Here is a 22,896-nt window from a genome sequence, read left to right as displayed (position 1 = left end):
ATAATCATGAGAGGAATAGATCGGGTGAATGCACAGAATCTTTTACCCAGAGTAAGGGAATCAAGAGTTTAGTTTAGTTTAGAGATACAGCGCTGAAACAGGCCCTTCGGCCCACCGAATCCACACCGACCAGCGATGCCCGCACATTAACACTACCCTACACACTCGAGGGACAATTTACATTTATACCAAGCCAATTAACCAGTACGCCTTTGGAGCGTTGGAAGAAACTGAAGATCTCAGAGAAAACCCACCCGGTCACAGGGGTAACGTACAAACTCCGTACAGACAGCGCCCGTAGTCAGGATGGAACTCAGGACTCCGGTACTGTAATGCAGCAACTCTACCGCTACGACACCATGCCACTCGTTGAGTTTAGTTTATTGTCACGTGTACCGAGGTACAGTGAAAAGCCTTTCTTGCGTGCTAAGCACTCAGCGGAAAGACAACACGTGATTACAATCAAGCTGTCCACAGTGTACTGATTCAGATTAAAGGGAATAACATGAACAATTTGAGTGCAAGATAAAGTCCAGTGAAGTCCGATCAAAGATTGTCCGAGGGTCTCCAACGAGGTAGACAGTAGCTCAGGACTACTCTCTAGTTGTGATAGGATGGTTCAGAGAAAGCAGAGGACATATCTTTAAGATAAGAGGGGAAGGGCCTGTTTCCATGCTGTATCTATGAGAATTATTCTTACGTACATTTTCCCTTTCCATTTTGACAGTATCTTTCCTATAACATGGTAACTTGTCCTGTTGAGTTTCGCCACCTGTATAACTCGTTATCACCTTGCCTGCAGCCAACATTGCACCATTGTGGGCTCCACCTTTTCTTGATCATCATTGCTTTTTGCATATCTTTCATTCATCTGTTCGATATCACCGTCTCTATCTCTCGTTTCCCTTTCCCCTGACTCTCAGTCTGAATAAGGGTCTCGACCCGAAACGTCACCTATCCATGTTCTCCAGAGATGCTGCCTGACCCGCTGAGTTACTCCAGCACTCTGTGAAACGTCACCTATCCATGTTCCACAGAGATGCTGCCTGACCCACTGAGTTACTCCAGCACTCTGTGGAACGTCACCTATCCATGTTCTCCACAGATGCTGCCGGACCCGCTGAGTTACTCCAGCACTCTGTGAAATGTCACTTATCCATGTTCTCCAGAGATGCTGCCTAACCCGCTGAGTTACTCCAGCACTCTGTGGAACGTCACCTATCCATGTTCCCCAGAGATGCTGCCTGAACCGCAGAGTTACTACAGCACTCTGTGAAACGTCAATGCGCGAACTATAAGAAATAAAGTAGACGAGCTTGAGGCTCAGTTAGAAATTGGCAAGTATGATGTGGGAATTACAGAGACATGGCTGCAAGAGGGCCAGGGTTGGGAACTGAATATTCAAGGGTATACGTCCTATCGAAAAGACAGATAGGTGGGCAGAGGAGGTGGGGTAGCTCTGTTGGTGAGGAATGAAACTTGGTGAGGAACCAGAACATCAACTGTCTACTATCTTTGTTATTGTAACTGCGCCCAAGACACCACTAATTTCCATCCTGCACTCAAATTCACTTGGACCATATCCGACATTTACAATATACATCAATGATTTGGATGAAGGGATTCAAAGTCATTTTAGCAAATTTGCAGATGACAAAGCTGGGTGGCAGTGTGAACTGTGAGGAGGATGCTATGAGAATGCAGGGTGACTTGGACAGGTTGGGTGAATGGGCAGATGCATGGCAGATGCAGTTTAATGTGGATAATTGTGAGGTTATCCACTTTGGTAGCAGAAACAGGAAGGCAGATTACTATCTAAATGGTGTCAAGTTGGGAAAGGGGGAAGTACAACAGGATCTGGGGATCCTTGTTCAGCAGAAAGCGAATGGCATGTTGGACTTTATAACAAGAGGAATCGAATATAGGAGCAAAGAGGTCCTTCTGCAGTTGTACAGAGCCCTAGTGAGACCACACTTGGAGTATTGTGTGCAGTTTTGGTCCCCTAATTTGAGGAAGGACATTCTTGCTATTGAGGGAGTGCAGTGAAGGTTTACAAGGTAAATTCCCGGGATGGTGGGACTGTCATATGCTGAGAGAATGGAGCGGCTGGGCTTGTACACTCTGGAGTTGGGAAGGATGGGAGGGGATCTTATTGAAACATATAAGATTATTAAGCGTTTGGACACACTAGAGGCAGCAAACATGTTCCCGATGTTGGGGGAGTCCAGATCCAGGGGCCACAGTTTAAGAATAAGGGGTAAGTCATTTAGAACGGAGATGAGGAAACACTTTTTCTCACAGAGAGTTGTGAATCTATGGAATTCTCTGTCTCAGAGGGCGGTGTTACACCAGCTTTTTGTGTTTATCGGCGTTAGCTGTTCTCCAGACTTTCAGAAGGCTTTCGACAAGGTCCCACATAAGAGATTAGTATACAAACTTAAAGCACACGGTATTGGCGGTTCAGTATTGATGTGGATAGAGAACTGGCTGGCAGACAGGAAGCAAAGAGTAGGAGTAAACGGGTCCTTTTCAGAATGGCAGGTAGTGACTAGTGGGGTACCGCAAGGCTCAGTGCTGGGACCCCAGCTATTTACAATATATATTAATGATCTGGATGAGGGAATTGAATGCAACATCTCCAAGTTTGAGGATGACACGAAGCTGGGGGGCAGTGTTAGCTGTGAGGAGGATGCTAGGAGGCTGCAAGGTGACTTGGATAGGTTGGGTGAGTGGGCGAATGCATGGCAGATGCAGTATAATATGGATAAAAGTGAGGTTATCCACTTTGGTGGCAAAAACAGGAAAGTGGACTATTATCTGAATGGTAGCCGATTAGGAAAAGGGGAGATGCAACGAGACCTGGGTGTCATGGTACACCAGCCATTGAAAGTAGGAATGCAGGTGCAGCAGGCAGTGAAGAAAGCAAATGGTATGTTAGCATTCATAGCAAAAGGATTTGAGTATAAGAGCAGGGAGGTTCTACTGCAGTTGTACAGGTTCTTGATGAGACCACACCTGGAGTATTGCGTACAGTTTTGGTCTCCTAATCTGAGGAAAGACATTCTTGCCATAGAGGGAGTACAGAGAAGGTTCACCAGACTGATTCCTGGGATGGCAGGACTTTCATATGAAGAAAGACTGGATAGACTCAGCTTGTACACGCTAGAATTCAGAAGATTGAGGGGGGATCTTATAGAAACTTACAAAATTCTTAAGGGGTTGGACAGGCTAGATGCAGGAAGATTATTCCCGATGTTGGGGAACTCCAGAACTAGGTTCACAGTTTAAGGATAAGAGGGATGTCTTTTAGGACCGAGATGAGAAAATCATTTTTTACACAGAGAGTGGTGAATCTGTGGAATTCTCTGCCATATAAGGTAGTTGAGGGCAGTTCATTGGCTATATTTAAGAGGGAGTTAGATGTGGCCCTTGTGGCTAAAGGGATCAGGGGGTATGGAGAGGAGGCAGGGATGGGACACTGAGTTGGATGATCAGCCATGATCATATCGAATGGCGGTGCAGGCTCGAAGGGCCGAATGGCCTACTCCTGCACCTATTTTCTATGTTTCTATGTTTCCACTTTGTTGAGCGCTGTTGGAGTGGGTGCCTCTGACGTTCCTCTTTCTCCCCAGTTTCAGATGGTCGTCCCGTCACGGAATCTCACTTGGACCTCTTGCGCGGGGAGCTGGGCAAGGATTGGAAACACTGCGCCCGTAAACTCGGCTTCCGCGAGCCCGAGATCGATGAAATCGACCATGACTACGAGAGGGATGGACTGAAGGAGAAAGTCTATAAGATGTTGCACAAATGGCAGATGAAAGAAGGCTTCAAAGGCGCCACTCTTGATAAAGTGGTTCAAGCCCTCCTCAGTTGCAAAAGGTCAGACCTCGTCCTCCACCTTCAGAAATGCTCCTAACTTTCATCCCGTTTCAATGCATTGCTGTCTTCGTGTTTTTATGCGGGAAATTTTGGCACACTGTCGCAGCAGTGTAACGTGTAATAATGTGTAACATAAAAAGTTGCCACACAGGTTCCTATTGGTGGTGCAGCGGGTAGAGCTGCTGCCTCACAGCGTTAAGGGCCTGTCCCACTTGGGCGATTTTTCAGCGGACCGCCGGTGAATGTCTAGTTCGCAGCACTCGCTGAAAAACCGGGAACGGCGAGTGTCAGAGTGGAACACACACACACACACACACACACACACACACACACACACACACATCGCAAATGCGGGGGCCAGGGAAAGTGGGGTCTGCAATTCATGGTGCAAAGCCAAGGTGATATGACAGACACACACCCCGATGAACAGGAAGGTTAAGGTCAGACCTCAGGTTCTGAGATCTCCAACCTACTCCAGTACTTTTCTACATTTTTAATGATGGGAACAGCAAAAGAGATGCCTGCGTCGTTATGGAGCACTGGTACAAAATGAAGAATTATTGTTTTGGACACTTTTGCTTCAACTTTCTGCAGTGTTAATTAAATAAGTGAGTCCAACCTACTCCAGTACTTTTCTACATTTTTAATGATGGGAACAGCAAAAGAGATGCCTGCGTCGTTATGGAGCACTGGTACAAAATGAAGAATTATTGTTTTGGACACTTTTGCTTCAACTTTCTGCAGTGTTAATTAAATAAGTGAGTTTTATCACGCCAATTTATATTATCTCCATTATGTTGTTTAATTTGCAGTTAAGTATTAATTTGTACAGGATAATCAAGCGATCAGTTAAAAAAGAATGTAATACATGAGACACAAGGAGCTAGTGCTCCAGCATTAATATTGTTGCTCAAGTTTCTAACAATGGAGTGGTTGGGCTTGTACACTCTGGAGTTTAGAAGTTTGAGAGGGGATCTTATTAAAACATATAAGATTATTGAGGGTTTGGACACGCTAGAGGCAGGAAACATGTTCCCGATGTCGGGGAGGTCCAGAAACAGGGCCCACAGTTTAGGAATAAGGGGTAAGCCCTTTAGAACGGAGACGAGGAAACACTTTTTCTCACAGAGAGTGGTGAGTATGTGGAATTTTCTGCATCAGAGAGCGGTGGAGGCCGGTTCTCTGGATACCTTTAAGAGAGAGCTAGATAGGGCTATTAAAGATAGCGGAGTCGGGGGATATGGGGAGAAGGCAGGAACGGGGTACTGATTGTGGATAATCAGCCATGATCACATTGAATGGCGGTGCTGGCTCAAAGGGCCGAAGGACCTGTTTCCACACTATGAGTACAGATTGTTCAGGAATTATTTGGGGGGCACGATGGCGTAGCGGTAGACTTGCTGCCTCACAGCGCCAGAAACCCGGGTTCGATCCCGACTACGGGTGTTGTCTGTACAGAGTTTGTACGTTCTCCCCGTGACCTGCGTGGGTTTTCTCTGAGATCTTTGGTTTCCTCCCACACTTCAAAGACGTGCAGGTTGGTAGGTTAATTGGCTTGGTATGAAAGTAAATTGTCCCTAGTATGTGTAGGGTAGTGTTAATGTGCGGGGATTGCTGTTCGGTGGGCCGAAGGGCCTGTTTCCGTGCTGTATCCCTAAACTAAACTAAACTAATCAACTTGAATTTGAACATCTGCCATATTATTGAATGTTCAGGCATTTCTAGTTCATGTTTTCAGAAGACGTGAATGTGGTTGGGACTTGTCACATTGTGTATTTCTAACGAAAGCCCATCTCATGATTGTATTTGAAATTTACCACTATTTATGTACTTTTTATGTGGTTTATATGTATATATTTTCGAAACAATGGATAATAAAAATAAGAAAATCTCCAAATGTATCTGTTTTTTATTTTAAACTCCCTTTATACTTAATACTGACTCAGTGCACTATTCCTATACACATGGATACAGTGTGGAAACAGGCCCCTCGGCGCAACTTGCCCACACCGGCAAACATGTCACATCTACACTAGTCCCACCTGACTGCGTTTCGCCCATATCCCTCTAAACCTCCGGAAGTGCCGGCGCTGCCTTGCAGCTGCGGCTCGCGTGCAGTCCGTTTGTCTTTTCTTTTTTTTGTTTTCTCTTATCCCGTGTTAGTTTATTTTGGTTTATTTAGTTGTGTATGTGTGGGGGGGTGGGTGTAACATGTTTTTTGACTCTTCCTTCTGGGGGGGGGGGGGGGGGGGGTTGCGACCTTTCCTGCCGTATCCTCCGTGTCCGTCTGCGCTGAGGCCTATCGCGGAGTTGGCGGCCTCCAACTGCGACCGACCTCGAGGCTCCGGAGGCAGAGCCAGGACTTACCAACACGAGGCTGGCCGACTTCGGGGCTGTGGTTGCGGGGCGACCCAACTTCCGACCCGACTTTGGAGCCTCGGAGGCTTGGCCGCGGCCAGTGGACGACATCGTCGGGAGCTCACAGGTTGGTAACCTGTTTTTCCGGAGCTCCCGCAACAACAGCTGCATCCGCTGGACTGGAGGGCGGCAGCTTCGACCGCCCCGGGCTGCGGAGTTTGAACCGGCCCGTTTGCGGAGCTCGGATTCAGCCGCGGGACTTACTCACCATCACCCGGCGGGGTCACAACATCGGAGGCCTGGATTGCCTCAGCGTAGAGGGAGAACAAGGAGGGAAGAGACAATGACTATGGGACATTAAACTGTGTTGAGTGTTTGTTTTGTTATTTATTCTATGCTATGACTGCAGGCTAAACCATTTTGTTGCACTGAAAAGTGCAATGACAATAAAATTGAATCCAATCCAATCCAAACATGTCTTATTCATGTACCCAAGATAGACACAGACACAAGATAGACGCTGGGGTAACTCAGCGGGTCAGGCAGCATCTGTGGAGAACATGGATAGGTGATGTTTCACAGTGCTGGAGTAACTCAGCGGGTCAGGCAGCATCTGTGGAGAACATGGATAGGTGACGTTTCACAGAGTGCTGGAGTAACTCAGCTGGGTATCGCCCGACCCAAGCTTCTACCTGCGAGGCCCCGACCCGGGCTTCTACGCGGCGATCCGGGAGGTATCGAGACCGCGGCGTTTCAATAAAGGCCTCCGGCTGCATTCCCAGCCCACAACTGCAGCCCATCGGGAAGCATTCTGGCCACGCAGCCCGTCGGGAAGTTCCTCTCTGCACTCTCCAACTGTCTGATTAGCACGTAACAAGAGCCTTTTACTGTACCTTGACCCCCTCCAGTTCGCCTACCGCCCCAACCGCTCAGTGGACGACGCAGTGGCCATTGCTTTACACCACATCCTGCAACACCTGGACAGCAGAGGAACATACGTCAGAACGCTGTTATTGGATTACAGCTCGGCCTTTAACACCATTCGCCCGGGCAGGCTGACTGAGAAGCTGACAGACCTCGGCGTCCCGACTCCCACCTGCAACTGGATCTTGGATTTCCTGACTGAAAGACCACAGGTGGTGAGGATGGGAAGGAGGGTGTCTGCAGAGCTCACCGTCAGCACAGGATCACCACAAGGCTGCTGTCTCAGTCCCAAACTTTTCACCCTGTACACACACGACTGTGTCTCCACCCAGGAAAACACCATCATTATTAAGTATGCGGATGATATCACCATCCTGGGCCTCATCAAGGGGGGGGAACGAGTCGGGCTACAGGAGTCTGGTGAACGACATTCTTGCCTATGGTGAGGTGAACGACCTAAGCCTCAACACAGACAAGACAAGAGAAATAATAATGGACTTCAGAAAAAATCCACCCCCCCTGCAGCCCCTCATCATCAAGGGGACTGTGGTGGAGAGGGCTGACAGTTACAGATACCTGAGATTACAAGTAACATCAGATCTGAACTGGACTTTGAACACTGCAGCCACAGTGAAAAAAGCTCAGCAGAGACTGTACTTCATCAGGCTGCTCAGAAAAGCTGTTCTGCACTGTCGCCCTCTCACCCAGGTCTACAAAGGACTGATAGAGAGCATCCTCACCACAGGCATCACGGTGTGGTATGGAAACACCACACAGACAGAGAGGAAGGCTCTGCAAAGAGTCATAAAGACTGCAGAGAGGATCATCAGAACTGAACTCCCCTCCATGGACACAATCTACACACAGCGCTGTCAAAAAAGAGCAGAGAGAATCATCAGAGACACACTACATCCAGCTCACTCCCTGCTCAAACACAAAAACTGCACATACAACCTCAGGCACAGACGAGCGGACAGCATCGCCACAAATAGAACACGCTTTTTTAAGAGCTTCTTCCCTGCAACAGTGAGACTCTTGGCCAAAACAAAACAAAATGAACTGATGTCCTGATATAGGGTTTGTGCAAGTTACAATGCTCTCACTTTCCCCTTTGTATAGGGTTTTAGGCATTTTCTTTTTTTTTTTTTTTCTGGAGTGGTATGTGTTTTTGATGGATTATGTGTCTTCTGTGTGTCTTTTAAATTTTTTAATTTTTAATTTTAATTTTTAACTTGACTTGACTTGACTCTCTGAATAGCCGCACAAGAGTTCCTATGTGTGTAAGCACAAATGGCAAATAAAGTTTTTGACCTTGACCTTTGACACGTGACAATAAACTAAACTAACCTGAACTTACAGTAACTGAACTAACTGAAGTAAACTGAATTAGACTAAACTGAAGTTGGTGCGACTGCAGTTAGAATATTATGTTCAGTTCTGGGCACCATGTTATCGGGAAGATGTTGTCAAGCTTGAAACGGTCCAGAGAAGATTTACGAGGATGTTGCCAGGACTAGAGGGTGTGAGCTACAGGGAGAGGTTGAGCAGGCTGGGTCTCTATTCCATGGAGCGCAGGAGGATGAGATGTGATCTTAAAGAGGTGTATAAAATCATGAGAGGAATAGATCGGTGAGATACACAGAGTCTCTTGCCCAGAGTAGGGGAATCGAGGACCAGAGGACATGGGTTCAAGGTGAAGGGGAAAAGATTTAATAGGTATCTGAGGGGTAACTTTTTCACAATAAAGGGTGGGTGTATGGAACAAGCTGCCGGAGGAGGTAGTTGAGGTTGGGACTATCCCAATGTTTAAGAAGCAGTTCAACAGTACATGGATAGGACAGGTTTAGAGCGATATGGGCCAAGTCCAGGCAGGTGGGACTAGTGTAGGTGGGACATGTTGGGCGGTGTGGGGTGAGTTGGGCCGAAGGGTCTGTTTCCACACTGTATCAGTCTGTGACTCTATGAACTGAACTAAACTGGATTAAACTGAACGGAAGAAAACTAAAGTAAACAAATAGCTGAAGCACATGAATACTAAAGTAACATTACAATTTATCAACATTAAACGCACGTACCGTACAATGCCTGTTTGTAACTCCAGAGATTCTGTCCCGACTGTCACTCTGACACGAAGTGATCACTGCGAACAAAATCAAATTGAAAGTGAAATCATCGGAAATTCGTAAATCCCCAGTCTGTAAATCCTGACCTCAAAGCCACAAGTGAACTTTACAAAGCTTCTGCCCCCTCCATCTACACCTCACGGCCAGCAGCACAATCAAGGATGAGGCGCACCCTGGCCACTCCCTCTTCTACCCTCTCCCGTCGGGCAAGAGGTACAGAAGTGTGAAAACGCACACACCCACAGATTTAGGGACAGCTTCTTCCCAGCTGTTATCAGGCAACTGAACCATCTACCTCATTGGTGACCCTCGGCCTATCCTTGCTTGATTGGACTTTGCTGGCTTTGCAGTGAACGTTATTCCCTTATCCTGTGTTTTTTTGCAGCTAGGGAAGTTGTAAACCACAAATAGCAAGAACTCAACAAAGTGAGTTTGTAGTTTACACCAGATTCAGTTGCTTTCAGTCACTTGCTATAGACAGAGGGTTCATGGTTTAAAAGAACAATCATTTAGTTCAGGGGTTTCCCAACCTTTTTCATCCCGTTTACCCCAGGCAACTTCAATAGCACATATCAATGTTATTTCACTTATTTATGAACAACTAATGATGAACAGATACCGGTGAACCAGAACCAAACACAGTCAGTCAATGAGAAAAAAACAGTACAAATCCAGAATCAACAAATTTACCCCCTGGGTGGGTGAAATTTACCCAGGTTGAGGCTGATAAATCCCCAGGGCCTGATGGTCTGCATCCCAGGGTACTTAAGGAAGTGGCTCTAGAAATCGTGGATGCATTGGTGATAATTTTCCAATGTTCTATAGACTCAGGATCGGTTCCTGTGGATTGGAGAGTAGCTACTGTTATCCCACTTTTTAAGAAAGGCGGGAGAGAGAAAATAGGGAATTATAGACCAGTTAGCTTGACATCGGTGGTGGGGAAGATGCTGGAGTCAATTATAAAAGATGAGATAGCCGAACATTTAGATAGCAGTAACAGGATCGGTCTGAGTCAGCATGGATTTACGAAGGGAAAATCAAGTCAAGTGAGTTTATTGTCATGTGTCCCTGTATAGGACAATGAAATTCTTGCTTTGCTTAAGCACACAGAAAATAGTAGGCATTTACTACAAAACAGATAAATGTGTCCATATACCATGATATAAATATATACACACATGAATAAATAAACTGATAAAATGCAAATAGCAGAAAGTGGTTATTAATAATCAGAGTTTTGTCCGAGCCAGGATATAATAGCCTGATGGCTGTGGGGAAGTAGCTATTCCTGAACCTGGTTGTTGCAGTCTTCAGGCTCCTGTACCTTCTACCTGAAGGTAGCAGGGAGATGAGTGTGTGGCCAGGATGGTGTGGGTCTTTGATGATACTGCCAGCCTTTTGAGGCAGCGACTGCGATAAATCACTTCGATGGAAGGAAGGTCAGAGCCGATGATGGACTGGGCAGTGTTTACTACTTTTTGTAGTCTTTTCCTCTCCAGGGCGCTCAAATTGCCGAACCAAGCCACGATGCAACACAGCATGCTCTCTACTGTGCACCTGTAGAAGTTAGAGAGAGTCTTCCTTGACAAACCGACTCTCCGTAATCTTCTCAGGAAGTAGAGGCGCTGATGAGCTTTTTTGATAATTGCGTTAGTGTTCTCGGACCAGGAAAGATCTTCAGAGATGTGCACGCCCAGGAATTTGAAGTTCTTGACCCTTTCAACCATCGACCCGTTGATATAAATGGGGCTGTGGGTCCCCCTCCTACTTCTTCCAAAGTCCACAATCAGTTCCTTGGTTTTGCTGGTGTTGAGGGCCAGGTTATTGTGCTGGCACCATATGGACAGTTGCTCGATCTCCCTTCTATATTCTGACTCATCCCCATCAGTGATACGTCCCACAACAGTGGTGTCGTCAGCGAACTTGATGATGGAGTTCACACTGTGGTTGGCTACGCAGTCATGGGTATAGAGTGAGAGTGAGGCCCGTCGGCCACGTTTCCGGACACAATGGAGGCTTACCCTTTGTTTCCAGGTACTGTACTTGCTGTACCTGCTGTTTCTGCGGACCTGCGCTGGAACGGGGATTCCCTCACAGACGGCATCTCCAGCTCCGTAACGAACGGGGGTTCCCTCAAAGTCGGCAGCTCCAGCTCCGTTGTTCTTGGGAGATCCAGCCCGTCGGCTCTGGGGGTCATCCTGGGGTCTCCAGGTACCGTACCTGGGATCCTCAGTCGGGTCGGAAGTTCCACAGCCAGCGTGGGAAAGTTTAAAGTCCGGGGTTCCCGCAGCTGCGGGAGATCGCAAAATTGCGAGCGCCTTGAGGTGCTCAAGCAGCTTGTCGGAAACGGCACCGATTTCTGCCGTTTTTCTGATCCAGGTAAGTTGTTGGAAGTTGTAGTTGAGCCTTTTATTTTCCGGAGCTCCGCAAAAGTCGCCGCAGGTTGACTAATCATGGTTGACTAATCTTCTGGAATTTTTTGAAGATGTAACTAGGAAAATGGACAAGGGAGAGCCAGTGGATGTAGTGTACCTGGACTTTCATTACGCCAATTTTGGCCTCCCTTCACTGGCTCCCAGTGCACTTTCGAGTTCATTTTTAAATTATTTTATTTGTTTTCAAATCGTTGAATGGCCTCGCCCCGCCTTACCTCTCTGAGCTGCTCCACCTATATGCTCCTGCCCGGTGCCTCAGGTCAGCTGATCAGCTGCTCCTTGAGGTACCACGGTCTAAGCGGAAGCTCAGAGGGGATAGAGCCTTTTCTGTTGCTGCTCCGGCACTTTGGAACACCTTGCCGTTGCACATCAGACAGGCCCCCTCAATGTCCATCTTCAAATCCTCCCTAAAAACTCATTTTTATTCTCTGGCATTCGACACTGGCTGAGACATTGCTCCTGTTCTTAGTGCTTTTAATGTCTTTTAATTTTTACTGTTTTTAGTCCTTCGTTTTACGGTTTTTAATGGTTTGTAATAACTTTTTGTCCATGAGTTCTCATGTACAGCACTTTGTGGCAACTGCGGTTGTTTAAAGCGCTTTATAAATAAAGTTTATTATTATTATTATTATTTCAGACATTTGATAAGGTCCCACATAGGAGATTAGTGGGCACATGGTATTGTGGGTAGAGTGCTGACATGGATAGAGAAGTGGTTGACAGACAGGAAACAAAGAGTAGGGATTAACGGGTCCCTTTCAGAATGGCAGGCAGTGACTAGTGGGGTACCGCAAGGCTCGGTGCTGGGGCCGCAGCTATTTACAATATACATCAATGATTTGGATGAAGGGATTAAAAGTAACATTAGCAAATTTGCAGATGACACAAAGCTGGGTGGCAGTGTGAACTGTGAGGAGGATGCTATGAGAGTGCAGGGTGACTTGGACAGGTTGGGGGAGTGGGCAGATGCATGGCAGATGAAGTTTAATGCAGATAAATGTGAGGTTATCCACTTTGGTCGCAAAAACAGGAAGGTAGATTACTATCTAAATGGCATCAGGTTGGGAAAAGGGGAAGTACAACGGGATCTGGGGGTCCTTGTTCGTCAGTCTACGAAAGTAAGCATGCAGGTACAGCAGAAAGCGAATGGCATGTTGGACTTTATAACAAGAGGAATCGAATATAGGAGCAAAGAGGTCCTTCTGCAGTTGTACAGAGCCCTAGTGAGACCACATCCGGAGTATTGTGTGCAGTTTTGGTCTCCTAATTTGAGGAAGGACATTCTTGCTATTGAGGGAGTGCAGCGTAGGTTTACAAGGTTAATTCCCAGGATGGCGGGACTGTCATATGCTGAGAGAATGGAGCACTCTGGAGTTTAAAAGGATGAGAGGATATCTCATTGAAACATATAAGATTGTTAAGGGTTTGGACACGCCAGAGGCAGGAAACATGTTCCCGATGTTGGGGGAGTCCAGAATGCACCTATTGTCTATGGTCTATTGAGATTTAGTTTATATAGACACAGAGTGCTGGAGTAACTCAGCGGGTCAGGCAGCATCTGTGGAGAACATGGATAGGTGACGTTTCAAATCGGGACTCTTCAGATTGAGAGTCAGGGGAGATTGAAACGCGAGATACGAAAAGAACAAATCGATTAAAAGGTGTGAAAAGAACAAATCAAAGTCAACACCAACGACCAAAGAAAGGTGGAGCCCACAATGGTCCATTATTAGCTGTGGAAAAGGTTGTAACAAGAGGATACAAAAAGTGAAACTCGGCAGGACAATAGTGAAACTAGTAGGAGGACTACGGTCATGTTGGGACAGAGAGAAGATTCCCCATTTACTGTTGCCCCAGTTCCTCACTTGCATATGTGTGTTTAAGGATGTAAGGATCAGGTAGTAAATGGGGGAATTAGGGGAGGGCACCAGTAAATGGGGGATGAGAGGAGGGCACCAGTAAATGGGGGATGAGGGGAGGGCACCAGTAAATGGGGGGTGAGGGGAGGGCACCAGTAAATGGGGGGTGAGGGGATAACTAGGTAGCTAGCTAGACTGAGCTACATACTGGATAGCTATATAGCTAGCTATACTGAGCAACATATTGGATAGTTAGGTAGCTAGCTAGATGGATACATACTGGATAACTAGGTAGCTGGCTAGACTGAACTACATACTAGATAGCTAGATGGCTACATACTGGATAGCTAGATCGCTAGCTAGATTGAGCAACATACTGGATAGCTAGATAGCTAGCTAGATGTCAGCTGCTCTACATCAGTGAGACCAAGCGTAGGCTTGGCGATCGTTTCGCCGAACACCTCCGCTCGGTTCGCAATAACCAACCTGGCCTCCCGGTGGCTCAGCACTTCAACTCCCCCTCCCATTCCGAATTCGACCTTTCTGTCCTGAGCCTCCTCCATGGCCAGTGAGGACCACCGTAAATTGGAGTAGCACCTCATATTTCGCTTGGGCAGTTTGCACCCCAGCGGTATGAACATTGACTTCTCCAATTTCAGGTAGTCCCTACTTTCTCCTCCCCTTCTCAGCTCTCCCTCAGCCCACTGGCTCCTCCTCTTCCTTTCTTCTCCCCCCCCACACCCCCACCCCACCCACCCTCATATCAGTCTGAAGAAGGGTTTTGGCCCGAAATAGGGTTTTGGCCTATTTCCTTCGTTCCATAGATGCTGCCTTACCCGCTGAGTTTCTCCAGCATTTTTGTCTACCTTAGACCGAGCTACATACTGGACAGCTAGATGGCTACATACTGGACAGCTAGATGGCTATATACTGGATAGCTAGATGGCTAGCTAAACTGAGCTACATATTGGATAGCTAGATAGATGACTGCATACTGGATAACTAGGCAGATAGCTGGACTGAGCTACATACTGGATAGCTCGGTAGATAGCTAGACTGAGCTACTCACCTGGTTAGCTAGGTAGCTAGCTAGATGGCTACATATTGTATAACTAGGTAGCAGGCAAGATGGCTACGTACTGGATAGCTAGATAGCTAGCAAGACTGAGCCACATACTGGATAGCTGGGTATCTAGCTAGACTGAGCTACATACTGGATAAATAGGTAGCTAGCTAGACTGCACTACAAACAGGATAGCTAGATAGCAAGCTAGAAGGCTACATACTGGATAGCTAGATGGCTAGCTGGACTGAGCTACATACTGGATAACTATGTAGCTAGCTAGATGGCTTCATACTGCATAGCAAGATAGCAAGTTTAAGAAAGAACTGCAGATGCTGATAAAATCGAAGGTAGATACAAAATGCTGGAGAAACTCAGCGGGTGAGGCAGCATCTATGGAGAGAAGGAATTGGCGAAGTTTCGGGTCGAGACCCTTCTTCAGACGGAGGGGGTAGGACAAAGTAGAAAGTGGGCGGAGACAGTGGGAGGACTGGGAAGGGGAAGGAGAGATAGAGCAAGGGCTACCTGAAGTTAATGTAGTCAACTTTCATACCACTGGGGTGTAAACTTCACAAGCGAAATATGAGGTGCTGTTTCTCCAATTTGCGCTCTGACAATGGGGGAGGCCCAGGACAGAAAGGTCAGATTGGGAATGGGAGGGGGAGTTAGTGCTGGGCCATCGGGAGATCAGCTTGGCTAAGACGGACTGAGCGGAGGTGTTCAACGAAATTATCCCCGAGCCTGCCCTTGGTCTCGCCGAATTAGAGAAGTTGACACCTGGAACAGCGGATGCAGTAGATTAAGTTGGAGGAGGTGCAAGTGAACCTCTGCATCACTTGGAAAGACTGTATGGGTCCTTGGATGGAGTCGAGGGGGGAGGTAAAGGGACAGGTGTTGCATCTCCTGCGGTTGCAGGGGAAAGTTACTGGGGAGGGGGTGGTTTCGGTGGGAAGGAACGAGTTGACAAGGTTGTTACGGAGGGAACGGTCTCTGCGGAAAGCAGAAATGGGTGGAGATGGGAAGATATGGCCAGTAGTGGGATCTATTTGGAGGTGGCAAAAATGTTGAAGGATTATGTGCTGTATGTGATGGCTGATGGGGAGGAAGGTGAGGACAAGGGGAACCCTGTCCATCTTACGAATGGGGGAGGGGGAACAGAGCGGAGCTGCGGGATATCGAGGAGACCCCAGTGAGAGCCTCATCTATAATGGAAGAGGGGCATCCCCGTTCCCTAAAGCATGAGGACATCTCCGATGCCCAAGTATGGAACACCTCGTCCTGGGTGCAGATGCGGCGTAGACAGAAGAATTTGGAGTAGGGGATAGAGTCTTTACAAGAAGAATGATGGGAGGAAGTGTAGTCCAGATAGCTGTGGGAATCAGTAGGTTTATAGTGAATATCGGTCAATAGTCTGTTTCCTGTGATGGAGACGGTGAGATCTAGAAACGGTAGGGAGATGTCGGGGATGGTCCAAGTGAATTTGAGTGCAGGATGGAAATCAGTGGTTTCCTGGATGCAGATGCCGCGGAGACGGAAGAAGTTTCCTGGGCACAGATGCGGCATAGACGGTGGCCCAGCACTACAACTCCCCCTCACATTTCCAATCTGACCTTTCTGCCCTGGGCCTCCTCCATTGTCAGAGTGAAGCCCAGTGCAAATTGGACGAACAGCACCTAATATTTCGCTTGGGTAGTTTACTCCCCAGCGGTATGAAAGTTGACTTCTCTAACTTCAGGTAGCCTTTGCTCTCTCTCTCCATCCCCTCGCCCTTCCCAGTCCTCCCACTAGTCCCACTGTCTCCGCTCACTTTCTTTCTTTGTCCAACCCCCTCCCTGACATCAGTCTGAAGAAGGGTCTTGACCCGAAACATCACCAATTCCTTCTCTCCATAGATGCTGCCTCAATTGCTGAGTTTCTCCAGCATTTTGTGTCTAGCAAGATAGCTAGCTAAACTGAGCTAAATACCAGACTGAGCTACATACTGGATAACTAGGCAGCTAGCTACATATTGGATAGCTAAATATCTAGCTGGATGGTTACTTACTGGATAACTAGGTAGATAGCTCGACTGAGTTACATATCTGGATATGTATAGATGCTGCTGCACCCGCTGAGTTTCTCCAGCATTTTTGTGTACCTTCGATCTTCCAGCATCTGCAGTTCCTTCTTGAACACTACATATCTGGATAGCTAGGTAGCTAGCTAGACTGAGCTACATAATAGATAACTAGGTCTCCATCTAGACTGAGCTACATACTGGATAACTAGGTAGCTATCTTGACTGAGGTACATACTGGATAGCTAGGTAGCTAGCTAGAGGACAATAGACAATAGGTGCCATTCGGCCCTTCGAGCCAGCACTGCCATTCACTGTGATCATGGCTGATAATCCATGGCTAATTATCTGAATGGTGTCAAGAATAAGGGGTAAGCCATTTTGTACAGAGATGAGGAAAAACTTTTTCACATAGAGGGTTGTGAATCTGTGGAATTCTCTGCCTCAGAAGGCAGTGGAGGCCAATTCTCTATATGCTTTCAAGAGAGAGTTTGGATAGAGCTTTTAAAGATAGCGGAGTCAGGGGATATGGGGAGAAGGCAGGAATGAAAACTCATGGCTGATCATCCACACACAGTACCCAGTTCCTACTTTTTCCCCATATCCCTTGACTTCGCTAGCTTTAAAAGCTCTATCTAGTCAAGGCGCGAGCGGGCGAGCGAGTGTCGACCAAGCAGTCCCAGTTTGGGGGGGTGTCAGGTCTGGGGGGGGAGGGGATGTCTAGTCTGGGGGAGGGGATGTCTAGTCTGGGATGGGGGTGTTTGGTCAGGGGGGGGGGAGTCTGGTCTGGGGGAAGGGGTGTCTAGTCTGGGGAGGGGCAGGGTATCTGGTCTGGGGGGAAGGGGTGTCTGGTCTGGGGGAGGGGATGTCCAGTCTGGGGAGCGGGGTGTCTGGTCTGGGGGAGGGAGGGGGTGTCTGGTCTGGGGGAGGGGGGTGTCTGGTCTGGGGGGGAGGGGTGTCTGGTCTGGGGGTGTCCAGTCTGGGGAGGGGGGATGTCTAGTCTGGGGGGGGGGGTGTGTCCGGTCTGGGGATGGGGGTATTTGGTCAGGGGGAGGGGATGTCCAGTCTGGGGAGGGGGGGTGTCTGGTCTGGGGGAGGGGGGGTGTCTGGTCTGGGGGTGTCCAGTCTGGGGAGGGGGGATGTCTAGTCTGGGGGGGGGGGTGTGTCTGTCTGGTCTGGGGGAGGGGGGTGTCTGGTCTGGGGAGGTGTCTGGATTGGGGTGTCTGGTCTGGGGAGAGGGGGGGCGGTTGTCTAGTCAGGGGGTGTCTGGTCCGGGGAGGGAGGGGGGTGTCTGGTCTGGGAAGGTGTCTGGTTTGGGGGGGTGGGGGCGTTGTCTAGTCAGGGGGGAGGGGGGTGTCTGGTCCGGGGGCGGCGCAAAACGCAGGCGACGTCTCACCTAGTCTAGTCTGGCGACGTCTCACCTGCCGGCAGGCGGTGCCCGGAGGGACACTGCGCTCCGCCACGAGGGCCGGGTGTGGCCGCCATCAGCGCAGCGAGGAGGCAGCCGCCGATGGCGATGATGAGCCGGGCGCCGGGAACGTCCATGGCGGGAAGGGGAGGGGCCGCGCGCCCAACCGCCCAACCGCCAGCGCCATTCAAACGGCGGTGACGCGGCCTCGCGCTCCCTCCCCCTCCCCCTCCCGCCGCGCGCACGCGCAGTGATCCCCGCCCACCGCCTCGCGCACGCGCAGTGGTTGCCTGACCGCATCAAGTGAATTGATTGTCAAACGTTCATTCTCTCACCTCCGGCGCATATGCACGGACACATAGAAGATCGGTGCAGGAGGAGGAGGCCATTCCGCCCTTCGAGCCAGCACCGCCGGCTATCTGCTCGGGAGACGCTGCGCGATGGGCAGCCCGAGTGTAGACATTGAAATCCCTTTCGAAAATCCGCCAACGCTCACCAAGGTCAGCATCGAAAACTAGGGAGGTCAGGGTTCTTAAACGATTGAGCCATAATAAACAGAAACTAGGTGCAGGAGTAGGCCATTCGGCCCTTCGAGCCTGCACCGCCATCCAATGTGATCATGGCTGATCATCCAACTCAGTATCCTGTACCTGCCTTCTCTCCATACCCCCTGATCCCTTTAGCCACAAGGGCCACATCTAACTCCCTCAAGTTATTCCCTCAATAATAAAGTGGGAAGGAGGAAAAAAATTTACTGGGGAATTAAAAGAAAGGAAACCCGATATAAACTGTAGCAATGCTACAAAATTTTGAGATTTGAAAAATCAAGTCTATAATTTATCCCATCAGATAAAGCATAAAAAGAAGTTTAATTTGACACCTAATTCTCTTTCATATCTTCAGTATTAAAAAAGTTATGGCCATTTTCATACTCGGAAATAAGCATCTTGTTCCCTATTGCTTTTCCATTGACTTAACTCAAAAGCTGTGATCGAGGACAGTCAAAAGCCCATAACTTTATTAAAAATTAAGAGAACTGAAAGAAATTTTCAGTTATTATGGATTGAAGCATTCTGAAACAAATGTGAAACAATCTTACTTAGATGACTTGAAATTAAAGCATATAATTAGTTGGTTACCTAATTGTAGCTAATTACAAAATTCAATGACTAGATCTAAACATCTATCAATTTCTTAAGAATAGATGAACATTTTTAAATAGCCTAAGTGTCCAAATAACATTCACACAAGAATTCACAATATAACATTTTTAAATCTCTTGTCATGGATTTATAGGCCAAATGGAAGGAATTTAATGTTTAATACCTGTAAATTAATGGCCATTTAAATCATCTTGCGAGTGGGTTTTTCTGGAACGCGATCAATTGGAACGTTGCAGTGAATTTAAACACCATATCGGCAGGAAAAATACTGCCGGTTCGTATGGGGAAAAAATCACCGTTTCGCAACGTAAAATGTGAATTAAAGGCATGTTAAGGAGCACTTTTATACATAAAATAAACGGCTTCCCTTTACCTATCCCGTACCTGAAATCCGTCCCCGTTGTCGGCGTTGACGGCTTTAGAAGCTGATTTTAAAATTACTCCAGCGCTGAACTTGTCGGGCGATTAAAAAAAAAAATACACAGAACGGCTGTCGGAACAATTCTTCAGCAAAAGCTTGCACTCCAACAATATATAATCCAGGACAAAGTAGGAAAAAAAATGCGTTTTAACCCCGCCCCCCCTCAAAGGCGCCAGAATCGCGCACACGGCCAGTGACAGAACTGCAGCGCCGCTGAAGGTAAGTTTTGTAACATACCTATAAACTAGGAGCAGAATGGGTCCGGTAACTCTGACACCATGTAGAGCTCTTGACACATACTCCAAGTAATAATCCAACAAGTTTATTGGCATATAAGAAAGTTATACAACATGTTGACGTCACTGTAACTGCATCTCGACTGACCGCTAGTGTCTGGGAGCGTTAGTATAAATGGTGACTATAAGGTAAAAGGCTGTGAGCAGGTGCTATAGACCTGCACGGGAAGGTAGACGCTCCTGCCCCCACGAGTCTCAGGCTGATGGGGCTCGTCAGCCTGGGAAGGCAATCCATCTAGGAGAGGGAAAACTCTTATTTAAAACCTCCACTGCCTTGTGGTCATATCCAGTCATGGAAAAGGCTCCAGGAGTAAACATCAAGAAAAATCCGGAGCCCCTAAGGCAGTTCGTCGTTGTCTACAACCTCGCTCTGGCAGCTCCTGCGACAGCGCTGGTGCCAAACTGTAACGGTCCTTTGGATCGATCAGCGACGTGGAGAGGGGGGACGTGCTGCATGGCCAACAGCCTGTCCTCCATATGACATCGCCCACGCTTGCATCCGACCACACATCACCTGCAAACTAGGATGCATCACCCATGGTCAGTCATGACCGAGAGGGGGCCTACTACTACTACCCCGACTGGATTATGGATCTGAGTGGAGTGTAACATATGTGTGTTAGTATTGGTGAGCATATAGCTAGAGCACATCTGCATCTTTCCTCTTTGAGAAAATAACTTAACTACGAATATATATGTGAGTGTGGGGCGGTACCTGGTCATGGGTAGCAAACTAGCCATGGGTAGCGAACCCTCGGCTCAGGAGGGAGGAGTTGAGCGTCTCAGAGTGGGAGTGGGAGGCGTTGGGCCATGGGGTCCGACCCGGGGTATTTAAGGTCGGGTCACGCCTGGTCACAGGGTTGGAGTTGGAAGCAGCACAGTGACAGTAATAAACACCCTTTTCATTCAGACAACTCGTTTCCCGCCTCATTCTTGGCTGGACTCCTGGAGTCCCCGCACCATGAGTACATCTAATCGTTTAACCATAAGAATAGGCAGTCACTTCAGCACTGGAGCAGGTTAAGCATAGTCCCCTGGGGTGGGAGATTGCAACCTTCACGTGGTCCGCCCTGTTTCGACAAATGCAATCAACCAGGCATGCACAATCAAATAAGATCAAATAGAACAAGTTGTCCTGCAACTTTAGGCTTTGAACACCATACGCAAGAAGAAGCATAGTCCCCGTATCTAACGGTAGGTTTACAAATGCGACCCGCACACAAGTTCGCATCTCCATCCTTCGCCGGCGAAGACTGTGAGACCGGGGACTGTCGGAGCACCGGAGAGCCGTGAGACGGCTGATGTGAGACTGGAGGCCGGTACACCGACCATGGTGACGAGAAGGCAAGATACATGCCGGGCGCAGACTCCGCAAGTGGGCGCCGGGCCAGGGAAGAGGGATGCAGGTACAGCAGGCAGTGAAGAAAGCAAATGGAATGTTGGCCTTTATAACAAGAAGTTGAGTATAGGAGCAAACAGGTCCTTCTGCAGTTGTACAGGGCCCTAGTGAGACCACACCTGAAGTATTGTGTGCAGTTTTGGTCCCCTAATTTGAGGAAGGACATTCTTGCTATTGAGGGAGTGCAGCGTAGGTTCACAAGGCTAATTCCCGGGATGGCGGGACTGTCATATGTTGATGGAATGGAGCGGCTGGGCTTGTATACCCTGGAGTTTAGAAGGATGAGAGGGTGTCTCATTGAAACATATAAGATTGTTAAGGGTTGGGACATGCTAGAGGCAGGAAACATGTTCCCCATGTTGGGGGAGTCCAGACCAGGGGCCACAGTTTAAGAATAAGGGGTAAGCCATTTAGAAAGGAGACGAGGAATCACTTTTTCTCACAGAGAGTTGTGAGTCTGTGGAATTCTCTGCCTCAGAGGGCGGTGGAGGCAGGTTCTCTGGATGCTTTCAACAGAGCTAGATAGGGCTGTTAAAGATAGCAGAGTCAGGGGATATGGGGAGAAGGCAGGAACGGGGTACTGATTGGGGATGATCAGCCATGATCACATTGAATGGCAGTGCTGGCTCGAAGGGCCGAATGGCCTACTCCTGCACCAATTGTCTATTCTCCAGACATGCTGGCTGACTGGCTGAGTTACTCCAGCACTCTGTGAAACGTCACCTATCAATGTTCTACAGAGATGCTGTCACGGTGGCCTTACAGCAAAATGCAGCGCCAGAGACCCGGGTTCGATCCCGACTACGGGTGGTCTGTAGGGAGTTTGTACGCTCTCCCCGTAATCTGCATGGGCTTTCTCCGAGATCTTCGGTTTCCTCCCACACTCCAAAGACGTGCAGGTTAATTGGCTTGATAAAAAATGTAAAAATTGTTGAAGTTGGCGATAGAGAGTGGTGAATCTCTGGAATTCTCTGCCACAGAATGTAGTGGAGGCCAGTTCATTGGCTATATTTAAGAGGGAGTTAGATGTGGCGCTTGTGGCTAAAGGGATCAGGGGGTATGGAGAGAAGGCAGGTACAGGATACTGAGTTGGATGATCAGCCATGATCATAATGAATGGTGGTGCAGGCTCGAAGGGCCGAATGGACTACTCCTGCACCTATTTTCTATGTTTCTATATGCAGAGTACTGCCCTGCTGACTACAAAATTCAGAAGGTTCAGCCTGACCCTATCTTCGGTGTAAACCGGCATCTGCAGTTCCTTCCTACACAATGACAGTGAAACTAGTACAACTACCAGGGTTGGGGGTGGGGAGAGAGGGGATGCAATTCGAGTTGAAGTTGGAGAAGTCAATGTTTTGCAGCCAGTTTGCAAGCGTTGACCCGGGGATTGTGATTGACAGGCGCTGCAGCGCTGGCCCGGGGCGGTTTGCACAGGGGGAATGGCTGCAAGGAGATGCAAGCGGCTGCAGGAAGTGACAAGCAAAGATCTTTGGTTACAGAGTTGCAAGC

General features: G+C 48.2%; 1 protein-coding gene and 1 long non-coding RNA gene across 2 annotated transcripts in view; one reads left to right on the top strand and one right to left on the bottom strand.

The window, feature by feature from the left end:
- ripk1 (receptor interacting serine/threonine kinase 1) overlaps positions 1–4,256 on the top strand; it is a 38,079-nt gene extending 33,823 nt beyond the window's left edge. Inside the window, exon 12 of the mRNA XM_033014704.1 lies at positions 3,633–4,256. Within this exon, the coding sequence (XP_032870595.1) occupies positions 3,633–3,916 (284 nt within the window). The 3' untranslated portion in view covers positions 3,917–4,256. The remainder of the gene's footprint in view (positions 1–3,632) is intronic.
- On the bottom strand, positions 1,010–15,039 carry LOC116968105. The gene is made up of 4 exons (XR_004410410.1): positions 15,000–15,039; positions 12,065–12,074; positions 4,327–4,400; positions 1,010–1,020 (listed from the first exon to the last, which is right to left on the bottom strand). It is a non-coding gene; the product is annotated as an uncharacterized LOC116968105 (long non-coding RNA).
- Between the last annotated feature and the right edge of the window lie 7,857 nt (positions 15,040–22,896).

This window comes from Amblyraja radiata, chromosome 2, assembly GCF_010909765.2.
Source record: "Amblyraja radiata isolate CabotCenter1 chromosome 2, sAmbRad1.1.pri, whole genome shotgun sequence".
Classification (NCBI taxonomy): Eukaryota; Metazoa; Chordata; class Chondrichthyes; order Rajiformes; family Rajidae; genus Amblyraja; species Amblyraja radiata.
Note: the sequence above shows the minus strand (reverse complement) of the source record. Positions and strands in the feature narration are given on the sequence as shown.